This window comes from Barbus barbus, assembly GCF_936440315.1.
Source record: "Barbus barbus genome assembly, chromosome: 1".
Taxonomy (NCBI): domain Eukaryota; kingdom Metazoa; phylum Chordata; class Actinopteri; order Cypriniformes; family Cyprinidae; genus Barbus; species Barbus barbus.
In genome coordinates this window covers 44,736,291-44,758,111 of record NC_136729.1, presented here as the reverse complement: position 1 = coordinate 44,758,111, position 21,821 = coordinate 44,736,291, and the positions used below count along the sequence as shown (strand labels likewise).

Below are 21,821 nucleotides of genomic sequence, written 5' to 3'. Positions count from 1 at the left end.
TCCAAGACGCTTCAAGAAACCTAAATTTTCTGAAAAACTATGCTCAAGTGCACCGAGGGCAAAAGCTGCTTTAAACGCAAAGGATGGTCACACCAAATGCTGATTTTAATTTAGTTAATAGAAGTTAATTGATAAAGAAAATCTATTTATGACATTTTGACAGCATCCTCATTTTACAGCATTTGTACACAAGTGCCTAAAACGTTTAACAGTACTTTAGCTTTTCAGCGAGGTTTCTTGAAGCATCTTAGAGACGTTCTTCTGGATTTAGTCTGTCAGTTTGTTCTGTTTCTTCATGTCACTCCAGACAGACTGGATGATGATCAGATCTCTGTGTGGAGCAAACAAAAATCTCACTGCATTATTACAATTAATGGCAAAATGAATGTTTGGAAATGTAAACTGATATTTTCTACTGACACACTTCAGCAAAAGATAGAAATAACTTGGATGCACTCAGTCAGACACGCAAATGAAAAAACAGCAGGGATTTGTATTGCTGGATGAAGCCAGTGGAATCCATTTGCCAAATGCTTGCTTATACTTTCTTCACTTTAAAACACCTTTAGCTTTCTCTCATTGATTTTGCCTTCAGTTAACACATTGGCACGTTCCCTGCTTTAGTTTATTTCTGATGTGTTGTCCACATGTATAAATTACTTTTTCCAGCTGGGTTCACTGCATGGCACCTATACTTAATTTTTGCCTCAAACGTATTACTTTAGCACGATTAATGCAACATCCTTTCAAAACAAATAGAAAAAGTATGTCTGATAAACCAGATCAATACTCATTCATAATAACAGACTGACTACTGCACTTTTTTTTAAATGAAGTTTTCCTGACTCATTGATAAAGACAGCCACAGTCTTTCATCCTATTCAGCAAACTCCTCCAAACCTTAGGCAATGCTAATTTTCAGTTAAAATGCAACTGGTCATTAGAGCCAAACTCTCTAGAGCCAAAGGTCAGTAATTGAATTTGTTGGTGTGTGACTAGTGTTGATGCATTAAGTAGAGGTTCCTCCCTATAATTGAATTAGTGGCACTGCTGTTTGGAACTGCTTGCATGTCAGATGAAAAATTAGCCCCCTTTGTCTTGAATTAAAAGCTAGTTGTCCAGGAGACCACAGACACAATGTTTTCACTGCAAGAAAATGGCTTTTATGTGCATTTTTGTAAATAAAGTATCACAGTTACTTTTTCCTCATGCTTGGGGTTAGATTTGAAAAATCAAACTAAAAAACACTCAGTGTGTGATGTCGTCTACAATGTTAATGGATGTTTTAACAATGTGTGAGCCAACATTGAATATGTCACTTTGCAAAAATCAAACCAAAACACCTCGAATGTCCACGCTTTTGCCGTTATGAAATTTATTGCAATACAGTTAGAAAGCCAACAAAAATTGGTAAAGAAAGCAGTGCTTTTTACTGAATGAATCTGCATATTTGAACATTGTTTGTGTGAATAATTCAATACACATTTATAAAAATGTGTAATCAATACCTACACTTGCGGTCTTTGCGCTTGACCACTTGTCTACCTGTATTTGGCCAAAGTGAGTGTGAAGGATGCAAGTGTGTGTAATACCTTTGATTTACCCAATGAGAGAGACAACAACATATTGGTGTAAAAATGCAAGAGCTTTTGTAACCTTTTGATTTTCACTACTTTGCACTTCTAGATGTCTTTTCAGATGTTCCTGTAAGACAGTTTAATTATGGTGCTTTAAGTGATAAGCAGTTGCAAACATTTTACAAAATTCACATGCTCATCTCTGAACCAATACAATGTGCAACACTTTACATTTTACTACCAAATTATATATTGCTCTCAGAAGTTTTCCTCAATCTCGTGATTTCATTATATGGGAGTAGTGGGATAATCTTAGCCTGTAATACTGCTCTAAAGTGTGAATTTAGTGTTTGTTAAGGGCCTAAAGTTGGGACAGTCTTGCTCACTTAATACAAAATTAAACAAGACCATTTATAAAACTACAGCATCTCAGAAGTGTTTACACCCCTCACATTTTTGTAAATATCTTATTATATCTTTTCATGTGACAACACTGAAGAAATGACACATTGCTACAATGTAAAGTAGTGAGTGTACAGCTTGTATAGCAGTGTAAATTTGCTGTCCCCTCAAAATAACTCAACACACAGCCATTAATATCTAAACCGCTGGCCACAAAAGTGAGTACACCCCTAACTGAATATGTCCAAATTGGGGCCCAATTAGCCGTTTTCTCTCCCCGGTGTCATGTGACTCGTTAGTGTTACAAGGTCTCAGGTGTGAATGGGGAGCAGGTGTGTTAGATTTGGTGTTATCGCTCTCACTCTCTCATACTGGTCACTGGAAGTTCAACATGGCACCTTATGGCAAAGAACTCTCTGAGGATCTGAAAAAAAGGACTGATCTACATAAAGATGGCGTAGGCTATAAGAAGATTGCCAAGACCCTGAAACTGAGCTGCAGCACGGTGGCCAAGACCATACAGAGGTTTAACAGGACAGGTTCCACTCAGAACAGGCCTCGTCATGGTCGACCAAAGTTGTTGAGTGCATGTGCTCAGCGGTAACTTTAATTTATTTAATTTTGTAATAATTATTAATTTTAATTAAATGTGACAAATTGACAGAAAATGACATTTTAAATAAGGGTAGGGGGGCCAGGCCCCACAACAGGCCTAAACCAGCACAAACACTCACTAAACACACTACTAAACAAAATATTGTCTAACTTTTTGTCTTCGACAATTTCACCCCCCCCCCAAAAAAAAATCCCCCCCAATATTACACGCCCTCACTCTGAATGCCCGTAAGCTCCCGTAGTATTTTCCGGTTTAGTTTCACATTTCAATTTCATGCATCATAATATATTGTTTCTGCCAGCTCCTGAGACCCTGATGCGAGCCCTGGAGCTATTGAACTATCTGGCGGCGCTGAATGACGACGGTGACCTGACGGAGCTGGGCTCCATGATGGCGGAGTTCCCTCTCGACCCCCAGCTGGCCAAGATGGTCATCGCCAGCTGCGACTTCAACTGCTCCAATGAGATCCTGTCCATCACCGCAATGCTATCAGGTAGTACATGCTCACATACACATGACCCTTAGAGTAGTCTAATGGACTATGAAATATTAATTCTTTGTAGCTCACTCATTATCAATTAGCAGAGCAAAAAATTGTAATCTTCTGTTTTGTCTACTTATGCACAATTTCAAGTTGCCAACCAAGTTAATCGTAATGGTTGCATAAACAAACAGTCTGCTTTTGCGTTTAGCTGCTTGGCTGAAGCCATTATCTAGAACGACTCTCAGAGGAAGTGCTCACAAACAGTCCAGTCTCTTAATGTGTCACACTGTAAGACTGCCAAATCAGAATGGCGCTTGAAGCTATTAAATGTCTGATGCAGAGGGGTGGGGGAGAGAAGAACACAGGATATGATCGCTTACTAGTGCTTAAGAGGTCCATCAGTCTGATCTGATCCGAGTAAACCTTCAAACAATGCTAGGCTTCAGATCGGATCCAGTATTATCCAAACTCGTAAACATTTGAACCTCACTTATTCCTAATTACACTGAAAAAATATTTAGGTCTAAATTTAAGATTCATGTTTTTGAATTGCTTGTAGAATTTCTGTCTATAAACTTAATATGTTGCAAATTTGTCAGAGTAACCAGATTTATATATTTATCAATAAATCCAATTTGTTTCAATCTCCTACATATCAGCTAATTGAATATTGCTTGTTCAGCAGCTAGCCAAATGTTAACCATGTTTATGTATTCAAATTGAATAAATGTAATAGTTTGCAGGTGATTCTAAGCAATTTAAATAAACCCATTTTGAAAAGATTTGCATACAGTATTTAAATAATCCTAATAAACTATGCTGTTATTAGAGTGCAGAAATCTGACTTGTTTCTTGCCCGTTTTATGTATGATTGCCAAATATGCATCTCAGTAAATTAATTGGATAGTTAAAATGGTGTGTTCGTGAGTTAAACTAAAATCAAAGTCACCGCAAAGCGTGCCTGTGAGAACCTTTCAGATGCAATGGATGGAGCATCTGTATTGACAAACTTGTTGAAATAAATGGTTATTAATTTTTATATATACATTACTATATAAAATATTTGAATACGACAATATTGTACAATTAGACTATAAAAAAAAGTTTTGATTCACAGATCCTTCGTAACGATTTTATTCAGAGGTGTGTTTAACTGATGCATTTAAAAAGTATCTCCTGAAAGTATTTAATTTTTTTGGTCTAGTGTTAACCTTAAATGTCTCATATCATCATCTTAATTATGACTTCATTTATTCTGTTTTCGCCATGAAGATTGCCTTGTTGCTGACATGGCATAATACAAATACAGCACCTTTATAAATTGTATTCAGTTTATTTACACAGTATTTATTTTGAATACACAGTCTTGCTTATTTTTGTAGAAATGGTACATCGCTATCTTGTGCGAATGGGTTTAAATGTATCATTTGAATAATTAGTGCTCACAAACAGCTGTTAAGAGATTATTTTTGACATAAAAGGAGTAGAGGCTTGGACCCGGAAACGGCAATCCTTGCGTCATGACCTAACAAGTGGATTATGACTTCACAATTTCCTTAAACACACTAAAATTGTGCAATTCAGATGCATAAATCCTAAAGTCAGGCCTAAATATTTTGAGGGCATGTATTGTAAATGAACACGCGTAACGTCAATCGAGTGACTCCCAGGAGAATATCAGACCTCAAGTGTAACTTTATTTGCGCAGCCGCCGTTCCTCTCTTCCAGAAAGGCAAATCAAAAGCTGAGAGAAGCATCTCTTCCCCCACCCCATCCTACCATTTGGTGTAGCGTATCCTGTGCCGTGCTCTAGCCTCAGAACTAGGCCTTGTGTCCTGTCTGGGTGAACGCTTGACTCATCCCTATGGGCGGCTATGTTGGGGCCCATACCAACCTTGTTTAGTCCCACAGTGCTTTGTGCGGCCCACCGAAGCTAAGAAGGCAGCCGACGAGTCCAAAATGAGGTTCGCCCACATCGACGGGGACCACCTGACCTTGCTCAACGTCTACCACGCCTTCAAACAGAGTATGTATACATGACACACACACACTAGCATCTTGTACCCATGTGAGATGACTCCCTCCACCCGTTTTTAATTAGCCTAATTGCCTAAATCTATTACAACTAATTTTAGGTTGTTTTTGTAGGTGGCCAAAAATCGTAATTTGTTTCATCAAAATCGGTGCCTGTGAGGCAGCGTGCTATTAAAACTGTTCTGAAAGGCACAGCGACTTGCGTGCAGTTCATTCGTCACGTCAGCTTCCATATTTTCTCCCAAACTCCCATGGGGTTTCTCACACCTCACTGGTTTTATCTAGCAGTCGGTCCTCATATGAAGCATGCTAACAGTCAGGAGAGGATGTTGATGCGAGGCTGACAAGTTTCATGTTAAAGTATTTTGATTTGTCGCTGCAAAAAAATTTGCACATCACAATTTTTAATAATACAGACTTTTTTTCTATAGCACCATTCAAAAGAAATGTATCAACACAATATAGCAGATTAACATTTATTTTGAATGGTGCTATAGAAAAAAGTCTGTATTAATCCTTAGATAAGTTAATAGAGATGGAGTCTTGAAAATTACGAAATTTCATTATGACCAATTAACAGTAATATTCATATCAAAGCATATTTTAAACACAATGTAGTAATTAATCTTAAGCTACTAAAAATAACTTTTATAGTTTGATATGGAGCCATAGTTAGTTTTACACTCTTACAAAAATGGTCTAAACTATGCATTTTGAAAACTCCAGGACATCACTAGACATGTAGAAATAAAGAAACGAGTTAATGTGAATGTTTGTTTGTTTTTTCCTGACCTGTACTGTCTTTTGTAATACATTTTAGAGAGTCTTCTACTGTTATGTACAGTTTTTACCAACTTTTTGTGAAAATTAGGTGTTTAATTGCTTTATACTATGCTGATTCTCTAAGGAATGCATTTCTTCCAGCTAAATAACAGCATGGGCCTATAGCCGGTATGGTATCGATATCACTATTTCTTGCATTCTTAGTTCCAGTAACTAACTTTACTGCAATAAAGTAACTTAATATCGTATATTACTTTTGCATTGTTCTGTCATTGTTGCACTGTATGGATACATTTCTGTGAATTTAAAAAGTGAAATGCATAGTTTTTTTTTTTTTTTTTCAATGTTGTCTAGCTAATGTCAACGTAAAAAGTGAAGTGTGTGATTTTTGTCAGTGTTGTCTAGCTAATGTCGATGGACAATTACAAGCAAGCCATTTGAAGGTTGATTCCTTCAAAATCATAAACACTTTGGTTTTGAAGTGCTTTTAGTTTGAACATCTTAAGTGGAGAAGTGTTTAGGAGACCTGCTTTTTTTTTTTTTTTTCCTGCAGAAATTACACACTTCACCTTGAAGCAGCATTTTAAATCAATGAGTTTTTGTTATTAAGCAGCATATTTAGTGTAAATTTGTAGATTTTGCAGTGCTGGTCAGAGTTCAGATCTGCTTGGTTGTTGCTCTTAAGCTGGTTTTAATGTTTAACCCTCCTGTTTGAAGACCACGAGGCGGTGCAGTGGTGCTATGATAACTTCGTTAACTACCGCTCGCTGATGTCGGCTGATAACGTGCGGCAGCAGCTCTCACGCATCATGGACCGCTTCAACCTGCCGCGACGCAGCACAGAGTTCACCAGCCGAGACTATTACATCAACATCCGCCGCGCTCTCGTCACAGGCTTCTTCATGCAGGTGCGTTTGCCAAAAATATCAATTATTGAACAAAAAAAAACAACCCAGTAAGCTTAAGTCCTGCCAAGGTTTTGATTCAGAGTGTTTTGAACATCTGTAATGTGTCCAATTTTAGATCTCCCTCAATGTTATTGTGCACAGAGATGTGCTTTATGGTAAATTGTAATGTTCGTTGCGATATTCCTCTCTTTATCCTGTGGAAATGTCCTCAACCCAGAGGCTTAAAACATAATGTGTTGGCATATCAACAGAAAATGGATGTGGCCTTGTGGGTCGCCTGAACTGATCTTGATAAATATGCACTGTCTGTGGTTATACCCTGTAGAGTTTGCCTGAAGACAGTAATATAAAACATTCTGGATGCTGATCTCACACAATTTGGACTTTTGTTTCTTGTAATTCTTAGAAAAAAAGTCAATTTTGAGATAAAACTTAAAAATAAAGTAAATAAAAAAGGTAATTGCAACTTCATCTCACAATTTTGAAGTTTTTCTTGAAGTGAAGTTATGAGAAAAGTCAGATATCTTGTAATACAGAGTGTTTTGTCTTACAATTCTTTTTTTTTTTTTTGCCATAAAATAAAATTAGTTGACTTCTTTCTCTAACTATTCTGACTTTTTTTTTTTTTTTTTTATTCTGAAAAAAATCTTGCTTTTGTGGCTTTTTAGGGTATTGCAAGACAAAAAAATAAGATTTGTGAGATATACTCAAAATTGCAAAGAGTAAAAGTTAGTGATTTACCTTTATTTTTTTTATTCCATAGTTTAAACATACTATTTTTAGCCATTTCTGAGTGAAAATGGTTTCAAAGAAAATCCTACACTACTTTTTTTTTTTTTTGTAATGTAGTCGAATCAGCAATTCTGTATTGTTAATACAGTCTCAGCGGAAGGGTTGTCAAGACCGTAACACCCTCTGACCATGAATATATTATAATAAAACAGCCTTGAGTGATCGTATCACTTTAGTTCATTCTTAGTCCACTGTATTTTTCTTAATCCTAAACTAAAATACATTTAGTTTTAAAGCAAAGCTTGATTTCTCCCTTTATTCTCCTCTGTCTGAATTAAAAGTTACTGTGTCTGTTGGGGATACAGGATCACTGAAGCTTGCTAATATAATGCATGGCTTTTTATCAAAGTGTGACCGTTTAAACGCACACAAGAAATCGAGGCAAATTTGGTCTGGCGTAGCGAAAATAAATGACGTTTTTATCGAGTCGCTCTCCTGGAGGGGGTTCCCGAAACAAGTGACCTGACTAGTTGAATTACTCCATTAATATTGAAATATTTGTCAACATTAACCTTTACCGGTGAGACAAATTTGCGCCTTAGTGTATGAATTACCGGGCGCTCTATTGCCAGCGTCTCTGTTTGAGTCGGCCGTTTATTGAGACTGATTGCCCAGGTTAATCTCGACATCCTTACGGCATCTGAAGAAACTGCCGTGTGCGCGTTTGGTTAGCTTGTGGTTGATTTATTTGTTAATTTGCGTCTCTGGTGTTATCAGGTTGCTCACCTGGAGCGCACCGGCCACTATCTCACGGTGAAGGACAACCAGGTGGTCCAGTTGCACCCTTCCACCGTACTGGACCACAAGCCCGAGTGGGTTCTCTATAACGAGTTTGTGCTGACCACCAAGAACTACATCCGCACCTGCACTGATATCAAGCCCGAATGGTAAGCTGAAACATGCAAATGCATTGAATTTGTTTGTGCGTTGTTGGCAAATGCTTCTGCAACAAAGAAAGAAAAAACCAAGCAAACATTCTGTGTATCTTCATCCTTCAGGCTGGTGAAAGTCGCCCCTCAGTACTACGAAATGGGCAACTTCCCTCAATGCGAGGCTAAGAGGCAACTGGAGCGCATCATCGCTAAACTTCAAACCAAGGAGTATTCTCAATACTAAACCTGCACAACGGTGTAAGGACTGTATGTTTTGAATTATGCGCTGTGCAATGCTTATGAAGTTGTACATCACACATCGACATTTAGGTTTCCGTCTGTGTTTCATTTTCTGTTTTAATTTGTCATCAAGATATAATTATTTTTTTATAACTCTTTGCTCCCGCCTCTGCCGTGTGTTTTGGCACCTGGTGAAAGCATATCGTTTAATTGGTCACTCTAGGCACTAAGGATTGGTTGGGAGCAAATGCTTAACAGGGATAAACACCATCAACTGTTTTTGCATGTGGATGTTGACATTCCTTATCGACATTGAGAACTTCCTGCTATGTTATTGAGTAGAAAAGTCCCTGTTTATTCTGTAAAGGAGCTTTTACTTCAATAATAAATGACCTTGATATCAGTCATGCTCAAGTTCATTCTTTTTGTTGACTCTGTTATACAAATAGTTGACTTGCAAGGAGGCCCTAAATTGCACAAATGCATTCACAGCTTAGGAGTTAAATAAAATAAAATAGCATAGTATGTTTATTATTAGTTTAGTTAGAGAGATACTGAATGTAAGTTCTGTTCAGCCGTTATTTCTGTAAATTGCTTAAATTAATGAAGTAGTACAAGAATGGTCATCTTTGTTAGGGTTGAGATGAGGGCAGTCATGTTAATGTTCATTTATAAGGTTAATTGCATGTTTAACCGCTTTTTTTTTTTTTTTTTTTTTTTTTTTAAATCATATTCACCCAATTTGGGATTCCTGCAGTTTCCTTTTTTTTTTTTTTTTTTTCTGATTTCTAAATACTGGTTGAAGAAATACTTAAAGGGGTCAGATGACGATGCTGAAAATAACATTATTTTATGTATTTGGTGTAATGCAATGTATTTACGTGGTTTAAGATTACCTCCACACCGCACATTTTTGCTCCTCTCTGCCCTGCCTTTCTGAAACTTGACAATTTTTACAAAGCTCGTTCTGAAAAGCGTGGTGTGCTCTCATTGGCCAGCTATCCAGTGCACTGTGATTGGCCAAATACCTCAAGCGTGTGACTGAAATGTTACGCCCCTTACCATATTTGGAAACGCACAGCTTCTCCACGACATTACGGCGGCGTCTACAATACTACAGTAAGAAAAGTTACACCTTTTTTCTCTGTGTAAACATTTGGGTGGTGTTATGCAAATCTTCCCACACCGTGACGTAGATATGTGGGGGCATGTTTAAATGAGGTGTTTTAGGAAGGCGTGGATGAGTCTTAACTTTTATAAAGAATATATCTTTGGGTTTTGGACTTTAATCTTTGCAACTTTATGGATCGTATACAGTGGGGCAAATAAGTATTTGATACACTGTCGATTTTTCAAGTTTTCCCACTTAAAAAGAATGGAGAGATCTGTAACTTTCATCATAGGTACACCTCAACTGTGAGACAGAATATAAAAAAAAATCCATTCACATTGTATGATTTTTGAATAATGAATTTCCATTTTATTGCATGAAATAAGTGTTTGATACAATATAAAAATAGAACTTAATATTTGGTACAGAAACCTTTGTTTACAATTACAGAGGTCAGATGTTTCCTGTAGTTCTTGACCAGGTTTGCACACACTGCAGCAGGGATTTTGGCCCATTCCTCCATACAGGTCTTCTCTAGATCTCTCAGGTTTTGGGGCTGTCGCTGGGCAACACAGAGTTTCAGCTCCCTCCATAGATTTTCTATTGGGTTCAGGTCTGGAGACTGGCTAAGCCACTCCAGGGCCTTGAAATGCTTCTTACGGAGCCACTCCTTACTTGCCCTTGCTGTGTGTTTGGGGTCATTTAATGCTTGAAGACCCAGCCACGAGCCATCTTCAGTGCTCTTACTGAGGGAAGGAGGTTGTTGCCCAAAATCTCACAATATATGGCCCCATCCATCCTCCCCTCAATACGGTGCAGTCGTCCTGTCCCCTTTGCAGAAAAGCACCCCCAAAGCATGATGTTTCCACCCCCATGCTTCACGGTTGGGATGGTGTTCTTGGGAATTGTACTCATCCTCCTTCCTCCAAACACGGCGATGGGAGTTTATACCAAAAAGTTCTATTTTGGTCTCATCTGACCACATGACCTTCTCCCATGCCTCCTCTGGATCATCCAGACGGTCTTTGGCAAACTTCAGATGGGCCTGGACATGTGCTGGCTTGAGCAGGGGGACCTTGCGCACGCTGCAGTATATTAATCCATGACGGTGTAGTGTGTTACTAATGGTAACCGTTGAGACTGTGGTCCCAGCTCTCTTCAGGTCACTGACCAGGTCCTCCCGTGTAGTTCCAGGCTGATCCCTCACCTTTCTCAGGATCATTGATACTCCACGAGGCGAGATCTTGCATGGAGCCCCAGTCCGAGGGAGATTGACAGTCATCTTGAATTTCTTCCATTTTCTAATAATTGCACCAACAGTTGTCGCCTTCTCACCAAGCTGTTTGCCTATTGTCCTGTAGGCTGTAGCCCATCCCAGCCTTGTGCAATTTTGTCCCTGGTGTCCTTAGACGGCTCTTTGGTCTTGCCCATAGTGGAGAGGTTGGAGTCTGATTGATTGAGTGTGTGAACAGGTGTCTTTTATACAGGTAATGAGTTCAAACAGGTGCAATTAATACAGGTAATGAGTGGAGGATAGGAGGGCTTCTTAAAGACAAACTAACAGGTCTGCGAGAGCCACAATTCTTACTGGTTGATAGGTGATCAAATACTTATTTCATGCAATAAAATGGAAGTTAATTATTTAAAAATCATACAATGTGATTTTCTGGATTTTTAAAATATTCTGTCTCTCACAGTTTAGGTGTACCTACGATTAAAATTACAGATCTCTCCATTCTTTGTAAGTGGGAAAACTTGAAAAATCGGCAGTGTATCAAATAATTATTTGCCCCACTGTATATGCACAAACAGCTTGTAACACTCCAAAGGCACAGGAAAACTTGAAATCGCATCATATGACCCCTTTAAAGAATAGTGGTCTTAGCTGATTGATAAACACAACAATCTGGGCACTTGTTTATCTGTTAATGATGGAGAAAAAACCTGAAACCCAATGAGACTCGAGGCTCATTCACACCAAGGACGATATAACTATATAGTTCTCAGTATTAAAGAATAGCGCAGTCCACGCCACAGCTATAATGATTAAGGCACAGAGAAACTATATTGTTGGAATCGCTCTCAGAATGATTTTTTTCCCAGCTGATGAACGATAAAATATTGACAGCTAATCATAATCAATCCTGCTGACACAACCTCGAGAATTTAAAGAGGTAGATGAATAAATAGACGATATCGTCCGCTGGTGTGGACGCTAATATCTTTATAGTTATCGTTCTTGGTGTGAATGGGCCTTAATTCATTTGACTTCTCTGTATGGTAGAATCATAAAAGCTAAAAAAAAAAGATTTTGATGGATTATTGTAAAGCGGTTGTGTGCTAAGCCATATGTAATGATAATATTTCTGAGCAATTAGCCATCTGATGCATTGTCATTTCTAAAATGTAAATAAAATTGCAAACCTTGAATTGCTGTTTGGAGTACAAAATATTGAATGTCTTTGAAAAATTTTGAGTATTGTCTGCATTGAGTTCAAAGTCATTCAAGTTAATATTCTCATATTTCTGTTATATTAATTTGATTGTTTGTCTCATGTTATGTACTGTTACTGAAGAAGAAAATAAAAGGGAGCACCAGTGTAGTTAATAACTAAAATACCCCCCCCCCCCATTAATTGGAATGAAGCTTAAATAATACCCTCCAGTTCTTTCATGAACCCCAGCTTGTAAAATAATAAAAATGACAGCACAAAATTATTAAAACTAAAATTTTAATGAAAATTTTAAAAAGTTAAGTCAAAATAATAAATGCTATAGTATATGACTACGGTAACACTTCAATGTCTAGAAAGTGATCTAAATAAATAGTTAAATCTAAAATAACTGATTCTAATGAAAGTAGTAGTATTCAAGTAAGCCCCTTAATATGATCTATATCATCAGTGGAAGCAATTGACTTTTTGTCACCTAAAATGCATGTTATTTGTACATCTTTGTACATCAGAGTTTGTTGATTCTAATATAAATACACCTCGATATGGAAGGTCAGTTTTGTGAAAGAACCGGAATGAAAAAATCATTGAAGAGCACAAGGCAGAGGATGGATGCAAGTCATTGATTAACTCTTACCCTTGGAGTACAGTTCAATCAATAATTAAGAAATGGAAGGAGTACATATGTCAATGTACCTAGAGAAGGATGTTGTCAAAGCCTGAGTGGCCATGCAAGAAGGACACTGGAGACCAATGAAGGAGTTACAAGCTTCAGTGGCTGAGATTGGAGAGACTGGATATGACAACTGTCATCTGGGTGCTTCACCAGTCTCAGCTTGATGGAAGAGTGACAGAGGGAAGCCACTGTTGAAAATGTCATATGACATCTCGGCTGTAGTTTGCCAGAAGGCATGAGGAAGACTCTGAAGCCAGATGGAAGAAGAGCCTCTGGTCTGATGGGACCAAAATTGAGCTTTTGGCCATCAAACTAAATGCCATGTTTGGTGTTCGCCAATGCATCATCAGAAACACACCATCCTGACCGTGAAGCGTGGTGATGAAGTTCTGCGGCAGATCCTGGAAGGATTGTGGGGTGTAGCGGATGAAATCAATGCAGCAAAACACGGGTAAATCCTGGAGGAAAACCTGATGCACTCTGAGACACCTGCGACCCAGGAGATGATTTATTTTCTGGGACGGCGACCCAAGCATGAAGCCAAAGCTACATAAGAAGTGCTTATAAACAATGTTGAAGTTCAGGAGTGGCCAAGCTGAGATCTCAATCTAGTTGAAAATATATGGGTGGACACAGAAGAGGCAGTATGCCTCAAATCTCCATGAAACCAGACTGAGCTTAAGCAGTTTGTCAAAGAGCAATGGGAAAGCATTGCAGTGGCTGACAGAGACCCATCCAAATTCTTCGAAAGATGCATCAACTAAGAGTTGTGTGCAGTTCAGAACTGAATTGAGAATTGCTTTTCAATTACTAAATTTGAACTGAGGTATGAAATGGGATGCAGATTGCAATTCAAATGTGAAAATAAGGAAGTAGAATTTACATTCATTTTAAAGAGATTTTCTCCATAGGGAAACTGATTTTCAACAACAATAATCATTTAAAGATGGACCTGTTATCAGCTCCGAGGTTGTTTATCTGCTGAAGCCATCTGTTAACATTTAAAGTCATGTTTAATAGCATAATCTGTGATGAAGAACTGCATGATGCTGGACAGACAATTTGTGCCAAAAGAGCTTGGTGTGAAAGTCCTCTCCCATGAAGCTTAAGTTATCAAGTTGGTCTTCCTCCACTCTCAAAATACTTAAATATTTGTATGTATGTATGTTCACTGAAAAAATGGAACGGGATATTTACTTAAAGTTACGGTAACAATATTGTACTTAATATTTTTGAGTAGTTTTTAAGGCTTGGTTTTTTTAATGCAATCTACCTGAATAAATCATGTAAAATCTCCTAAATTAATTAATCTATGACACAATGAGTTTAATATAATTTTTGAAATGTGCTCATTTATTTTAAGTTGATTCTCAAAAGTCTGTGATTTTGAGTGAGGCCTTTTTGTATTTGACTGAGTTATTTTGTACATTTAAAAAAGTCTGTATACAGCCAAACAGCTCAAGTAGGAAAATACTGGAAAGTACTGCACTGGCAAAGCTACTGCTCATTGCTTAATACCTTATAGGAGTAGTATCCATAACCATAAGCTCTACTCTTCTGCACACTTCAATGTAACAGAAACTCTTTCAAATGTCAAACATAACTGAACATTAAGCATTAATAGATGTTTAGCATTTAATTTCAAAATGTACTCTCCATATCCAGCCATATCCAAAGCATGCTGGGAACTACCAATCACCTCTAAAATAAAACTGCAAAATTGAGCTAATTCTCTTAAAATAAATAGGTCGCCGCCTTCTTTCTTTCCTTTTTTTTTAGTTTAATCAGTTCCTCAATTCAAGCCTCAAAACTGCTTAAGTTTCCTTTTCAAAAAATGAGGAAAACACATCTCTTGGTTTTATTCGTAAAAAGTCCTCAATATTTTCTATACAACACTGAATCATAATTTCTTTAATGAAATATACTCACTATTCTTAATTATCACCTTAAGTTTTTAATGAAAATTATAAGACCCATGATTCAATTTTTACTGTGTATGTTTGTATTATACAATAAACATGCATTTTTTTCTACAGGTATAATCAACTTTAAATCCATAGTTTTATATTTCAACATGTTTTTAATTTGATTGTCATGCACAATGCTTTAATAGGATTGTTGTTCTGTCCTTCATTAAAGCCAGGAAGTACAGAATCTTTGTTTTTGTGCAAATTTCAAATTATTTTTTGCTTCAAACCAAAGTTTGTTTTGATTTGCCTCGTAGCTGGTTGGTTGGTTGGTTTGGCTATGGCATATAATGTTTTAACAAAGGCTTCTATTGAAAAAATGAAGGGGAAAAACACTTCCAGAAGTAATGTTGCACAAATGCACCCATTGAAATTCAGTACATTCTTCCAACTTTTGATTCAATGCTAATTCAAGCTCATGAACTGAAAGCAAGCCAGTTTTTAAAACTCTGAACTTTGCACAGTCCTACATGTAAAAACTTAAACTTTAGTTTGTGCAATACATTTTTTGTACCAATTTGTAGATTTTTTTTCTCGTTGGTTGATCAGTATTAAACAAAACACACACACACAAAAAATATTTATTCTGTGGGTCAGTGTTGTAAACTGATGAAAACTTAAAAACCATGTAAACTTCTCCAACTTTCATTCTGTAGGCTAGTTCCTCAACTGTCATCCTGCTGAGTTTGCCGAAGCGTGAAACCATCAGAAATTGTAGAGCTGAGCTGGGCATCCTTGAAAATAGTGGCTTCCTTTAGGCCCCGGTCAGCTAAGGTCCACTGTAATGGTGCATCTGACTGCCGGTGGTCAAAGTTTCATTGTTGTTCCTCCATTGCGTTTTCGTTTAATTTTAGTAGCGCCGTCATAAAACGAAAGCATCACTTGGAGCTCAAACGCTCCCGACAGATGAGGAAAAATAGCTTAATGCCTCATTTTCAGCGTCTTCTGAAAGAGCACGGGTATTTGTTTCACCATTTTTCCCGAGACGTACAGAAGCCAGTGTCTTATTAATCCACGGCAATGCCTTTCCCCTTGGCCCTGAGACTTTAAAGTTTCATTGTTGTGTTTTGCTGCACTTTCGATAAGAGAGAACACGGCACCCAGGGGGTCTTTTTGTTCTATTTCCATATTAATCCATTAGTCGTAGATGAAGACCAAATCCATTTTTCACCTATGGCATTATACAGCACGGTTATGTGCGAGGAGAGGGGATGAGCCATTCGCAAGGTGACACGTGAGCGAGATGCGCAAACTTCAAAAGCGACCTTAAGTTAGCGTTTACCCTCAATTGAAGTTTCAAAGGAATATGAGCAGAGAGGAGGGGTGCTCGTGTGGAGTAGATGAGGCGACCACGTGTGCCATATGCAAATAGCAGAGATTAGCATGTTTATTTTGATCTTTTCTGACTGTTGGGGAAAAAGTGTTCAGCCTCAAGTTTTTAAATAGGTGGTTTTCTACTCACGAGCACACATGTAGCCGTGGAATTGTGCCAGAGATTACCGTGGTTCGCTGAAGCCAATAGAAAACACATTAGTTTGAGCTGATCTAGAAATTATGTGCAATTGATCTCGAGGGGAAGGGGTTTTGTCATACTGAGTGTTTCCAATTGATCCTTCCCAGCATAATTACCCAGGAAAATCATTATTTTTCTAAGTAGTCTCGTTAGACTGGTCACTGGCATGAGCTGGAAGCAAAACCCACAATTTTGGCTTTCTCTTCTTGTTTCAATAAAGCGGTTTTGTCATATTTGTTGTACAAGGTTTCGTTTAACCCTTTTTTTTTTAACGACAGCATTGTACAATATATCAATATTGTTATTATACTTGGCAAGATCAATTGAGAAGCCTTTTGCAATGAACCATTACTGTTTTCTTACGTTGTTTGGGCTGAATTTTATTATTTGCTGTCAGTTCACATCATATTGACAGTGTGACCCTATTTTTTAAATAATTAATCTGTATCATATTTGATAAGCAAATTTATAAAGACTCGACATGATAAAAACTGCTGGAAAAACTGGTTGTACTCCATCTACTCCATGCCTTCTGTCATCTGATAGTTTATAAGTTTTAGCTTTTGGTCGTCAAACTAAATGCCAATTGTTTTTTTTTTGTTTTTTTTTAAGTAAATGGCCTTTTAGTGTAATTGTAAATATTTCCCTCTTCAGGTCATGGTTCACATGTCTTTTCACATGAAATATGATCATCAGGCTTTTGAGATGTTTATTTGTTCATCTCAGGGCTTTGATCTTAAAACGTAGCATTTAAATATCATCTTACGAAGATGTATTATTGGGAGAAATAGAGGGAAAAATGTGCATTTTATATAAATAGTCTGATTTACATTACCGGCTGTTGGAATTTCATTTTTGTACATATAAATGTGCCAAATTGCATATATTTGCTCAGTTTAGTTTTTTTCCCCCTCCTCAAGTTTGAGGTCTGTATTCTCACTGTGAGCCATAAAACCTTGATGTATCAAATATGACACATTGAAACGTTCATAAAACAATTTATAAATCTAATTTTGTCACTTTAAAGGATTAATATGATACTTCAGACTGAGCTCAGATGCATTGATCATGTTTCTCAAACTTGATTGTAAATCATAAGACCATACTATAGAACTAAAGTCTGGTAATATAACACTTTCCTTTGTAAATGGTTCGTTATACATGGAAATATATACATATCTGTATGTGTGTGGAATCTGCATAATTCAGATTACATGTAATCAGTCACAGATGGGTAGGAACTGATTACATGTAATCTGAAAATCTGAATTACGTAATCAGACCCCCCCCCCACAAAAAAAAAGAGTACCAAAAAAAAAACTCTATTCATATAATGGCAGTAGCTAAATCATTCATAATTGTATTGATATTTAGTTAATATTTCAGTTAATATATCGACACAATCATATGTTTACAGCTGGATGTTAGCTTTTTATCAATTCACAAACCCACTGCAGTTCTTACATTAAGCCCAGCTCAGGAAACCTTGGTTTAATGTAATGTTTATTGCATTTTATGATGTTGAAAAAATATATAAATATATGTTCTTTCTCTTAGCTTTTTTACATCAATATGTTACGTTCAATGGTAAGTTTAAAACAAGTTAGATAAAAAGTAGTCGGGGTAAATTGCCTAAATGAAGTATCCTAGATTACATTCCTAACAAGTGTTCGTCATGTAATGTGTAATCAGTGACATATTACAATTTGTGAGTCATCTACCCAGCTCTGTATTTATATACAAGGTCTATAAATAAATGGTTTACTGAGTCTAAAACATTGACTAAAGGAACTATTATAAACTGCACACCACTGCCATCAAAATGCATTAATTGTTACTTTGATTAGTTTGCATACTTAATTCCATTCAGGATTTATGTTATTCAGGCCTGAGGGTGTTAAACGTTGTATCGAATCAAAATTTGGGAGCAACAACATCAGCATTAGACACATGCATTGTTTCTTGTAAATGTACCCAACTTGCACAAACATTTCAATGACCAAAATACCAATAAAGCTGATGCATAGGCCTACAGGAGCACCCGCTGCACTGTTTCCTACAGTTTGAATTGTGTTTTTTTGTGGGCACCTCAGCATTTCCCTACCTCTCTTTCCATGTTGTCCTCCACCTGTTGTCCTGAATGAAGCAGAGACAGGTGTCTTATCTTCATCGCACAGTGTTAGCGAAGCCAATCTCGGAGGAAGATGTCGACTGGAATGTGACAAATCCATCTGTCCTGGTTTGAATTTGTATGCTAATTTGAAGTAATGGCCCCTCTGGTGACAGAGCGATGGAACAATTCAATCACGCCATCTCTGACAGGAGCTCAGCAGCCTACCTGTGATGGGTTCCTGCGCGACGTACGCGAGGTTGCCGTTGATATATTAGCCCCACAGGGAGAGGAGGACTATCCTGCTTGTTTGAAATAAACTGCAAATGGTGGATCTTTGAGAAATTAATCTCACCTCGGTTAAAAGACAGTTCAGGGAGATTTGCTGCCATCTGTATTGCTGCAAATGTGAGAAATGAGAGCTTAACACGAGACTCCGGAGCATATGCTATGACTTCCATTAGCTTTACCTAGTTTCTCAGGCCTCGACGTACATATGGCTAAATATGCAGTAGGAGTGTGCGATATTGACACGAAACGTCATCTCAATATTTAGAGATTTTTCGATAACTATAAAGGTGATTTAGTTCAAAAATATTTTTGTTATGCTGGTTGAAAGTCTCTTCGCATCCTGATAGCAATCACTAAGTTAAGAGGTCTAAATTAATTTATATGTATTTATATTGTTGGTGGAAGGTGTAGGACCATAAAATATTCATCCAATCATATCTCTTGGTCCGAGGGCTACGATAGGCTGTCCTACCTGCCTGTCAACGTATGTATTTGCATACCTCCGCGCACCCTGTTTGTGCAGACGTGAAACGTCTTCAGTGCATTTGCAGAGCGAGTGAGAATGAAAAGCATTATTATTGTAATATTATGCACTTTGTACTGTAAAGTTTCTCACCGGTGAATGAGACATGAGGTAGTCTCATCGTGTCGCTGGTTAGCCTCTGGTGCGCAGTCATGTGTTCTGGAGGAGGCGTGGCTTTGGAGAGTGATTTGCAGGGAGGGTGCTTTTAAAAGCTTGCTTGCTATTGCTAGCCTCTCCTAAATCACCTACCCTACCTTTAAACAATATTTTACTTGCTTTATGCTAGTACCTTGGCTAATTTAGACCTGTCATGGATTAATAAATATGACACTAAAACCACCAGTAGGTGGTGGTAAGTCCCTTACTGAGTGATTCATTGAATTATTCATTCAAACAATTTCTTCAAAATGGCGACTTCATTTAGAAACGTAGCAAGCGGCTGTCTTTATGATATTGAATCATTGACTCAAATGATTAGTTCAAAAACAGATTCATTCGGGTGCAAAACACTGCAGTGTTGCTCTGAGATGCACAAATGTTCTGCTCCGGCTTTGTTTGAAACTATTTTAGTTGATGAAATCAAATAAAAATATTGTGTCTAAAATGTAATGTTTTTTGAACTGTTGTATAAAGTTACTATCACATTCGGGTTTGTGCTCATGCGCTAATATTCAGGAAAGCATCACTTATGTGTTATTTTTCTAAAAACAATTTATAAATATAAAAAATAAAAACACATACAGGGATATTTTTTGCTCTCATAACTTGAATTATTTACATTTACATTTAGTCGTGTTTTTTTATGCAAAGTGAGTGACACTCAATATTGTCAGCTTGCAAATTGTTAAAACAACAATTATGATACTATTGTAGAAGATAAATATTGCCCACCCCTAATATGCAGTCTTTATCTACGCTAAGGGAAAATGACCTGATATTGTGGCAGCACAATACAGCTGATGAACAAACCAGTCTACTGTGTTTACTTGGCTTGCATCACGTCTTGCAGTTTAAAGCCCAGAGTTAGGTTTCAAATAGGCTCTTTTGATAATTAGGAAACTTCTGTTGGCTGTAGATTTATTCAGTTTCACAATATCTACATTTATTCACAAAGCAAAAGGAAATAGTGCATGAAAGGGCTCCCTAGGAATCCCTAAAATTAAAGTCAATAGATAACCATCTGTAAACTTTCAAAAGCGCTTACCGAGCACTGCGCCTGTAAGATAAAAAAAAATGCATCTGTTAAAACATTTGATCAATGTATCTGTTCTCTTTGATATGTAGAGTAGACTATGTAGAGCTGTTATCAGGCAAAAAGAAACATCCGCACTGAGGATTTTGATACATGACTGTAAATAATTAAGAAACACAATGTCAATTTTATTATCCTGTTAATTCACATGAATTTATAATTCGGCATCATTGAAGTCAGGCATGGCACAATGCATCAGGGTTTTCAAAAACTATCAACTTTTCAGCCTGTTCCTCAAGCAAACCTACTATATGGAAGTCTTCAATATAATGCATAAGACACATGGCATTTACAGTGGCTTTGACACCTGCCATTAACATGCATTACATTTTTAGATAGTAACTGAATTCTAGTTAAACTTTGATTTCAGTGGAAACTTATAATTGCACTTACAAATTACCTCTAAGGTTGTGTTAACATAACTTTTTTCTGTCATCACCTAATTTTGCATTAACAGATAATCCAAAATGCTTTCCATCCTTCTGACAGATAAAAACTATAAGGTCTATTGCGTTTCTGTACTTAAAGAAACACAGTAAAATATGCTAATAGGGATTAGAAGTGAAGATAATGGGAGAAAATAAAGTTTTAAATTGCTTTCAAGAAAATAAACCGGGAAAGATATGTGTGGTTGTGTGAGGATTTGAGGAGCGAAACGAGATTCCAAGTGTAGTCCAGTGGAAAAATTAATGAGACCGTTCATTAAACTGGGTGACCAGTTTAAACACAGGGTTGTCTTTTTCACTTTGCAAGAGCAAAATATAAAGAAAAAGCCAATGCAGTCGGTGCACCATGGAAGAAGGCCAGGTTTGGAGCCGTATGAGGGTGAGTAAATGATGACATAAATTTCATTTTTGGGTGAACTATGCCTTTTATATTCAACAATCAATCTTCAGCCTCTCAGTTCCCAAAATCCTTATGGACAATATATGTGGGCTTTACTCACCATCTAAATGCTGGTTTGACTTTGCACTTTTATAATCTATAAGGAGCTACCCAGCGAACATATTTTGGTTTCCAGAATGTTATTTTAAGGTTTGTTTTTGGTTAGCCTGGAAAGTTTTCTTAATGGAAATAGAACGTTAGTTTTTGGTTTGCAGAATGTTATTCAAACGTTATCCTAACGTTCAGATATCATTAACCTGCTGTATATCAGTAATCATCCATCAAGCAATATGGAAGATGGATGTATAGATGCCTATAATCAGTATTAAACC

At 37.2% G+C, this 21,821-nt stretch overlaps 1 protein-coding gene across 1 annotated transcript in view; it reads left to right on the top strand.

The window, feature by feature from the left end:
- The window catches only part of LOC306885687 (ATP-dependent RNA helicase DHX15-like), a 40,562-nt gene extending 30,961 nt beyond the window's left edge, over window positions 1–9,601 (top strand). The window contains exons 10-14 of the mRNA XM_079442379.1: window positions 2,897–3,088; window positions 4,983–5,105; window positions 6,614–6,804; window positions 8,314–8,483; window positions 8,595–9,601. Of these exons, the coding sequence (XP_079298505.1) occupies window positions 2,897–3,088; window positions 4,983–5,105; window positions 6,614–6,804; window positions 8,314–8,483; window positions 8,595–8,712 (794 nt within the window). The 3' untranslated portion in view covers window positions 8,713–9,601. The remainder of the gene's footprint in view (window positions 1–2,896; window positions 3,089–4,982; window positions 5,106–6,613; window positions 6,805–8,313; window positions 8,484–8,594) is intronic.
- Window positions 9,602–21,821: the final 12,220 nt, after the last annotated feature.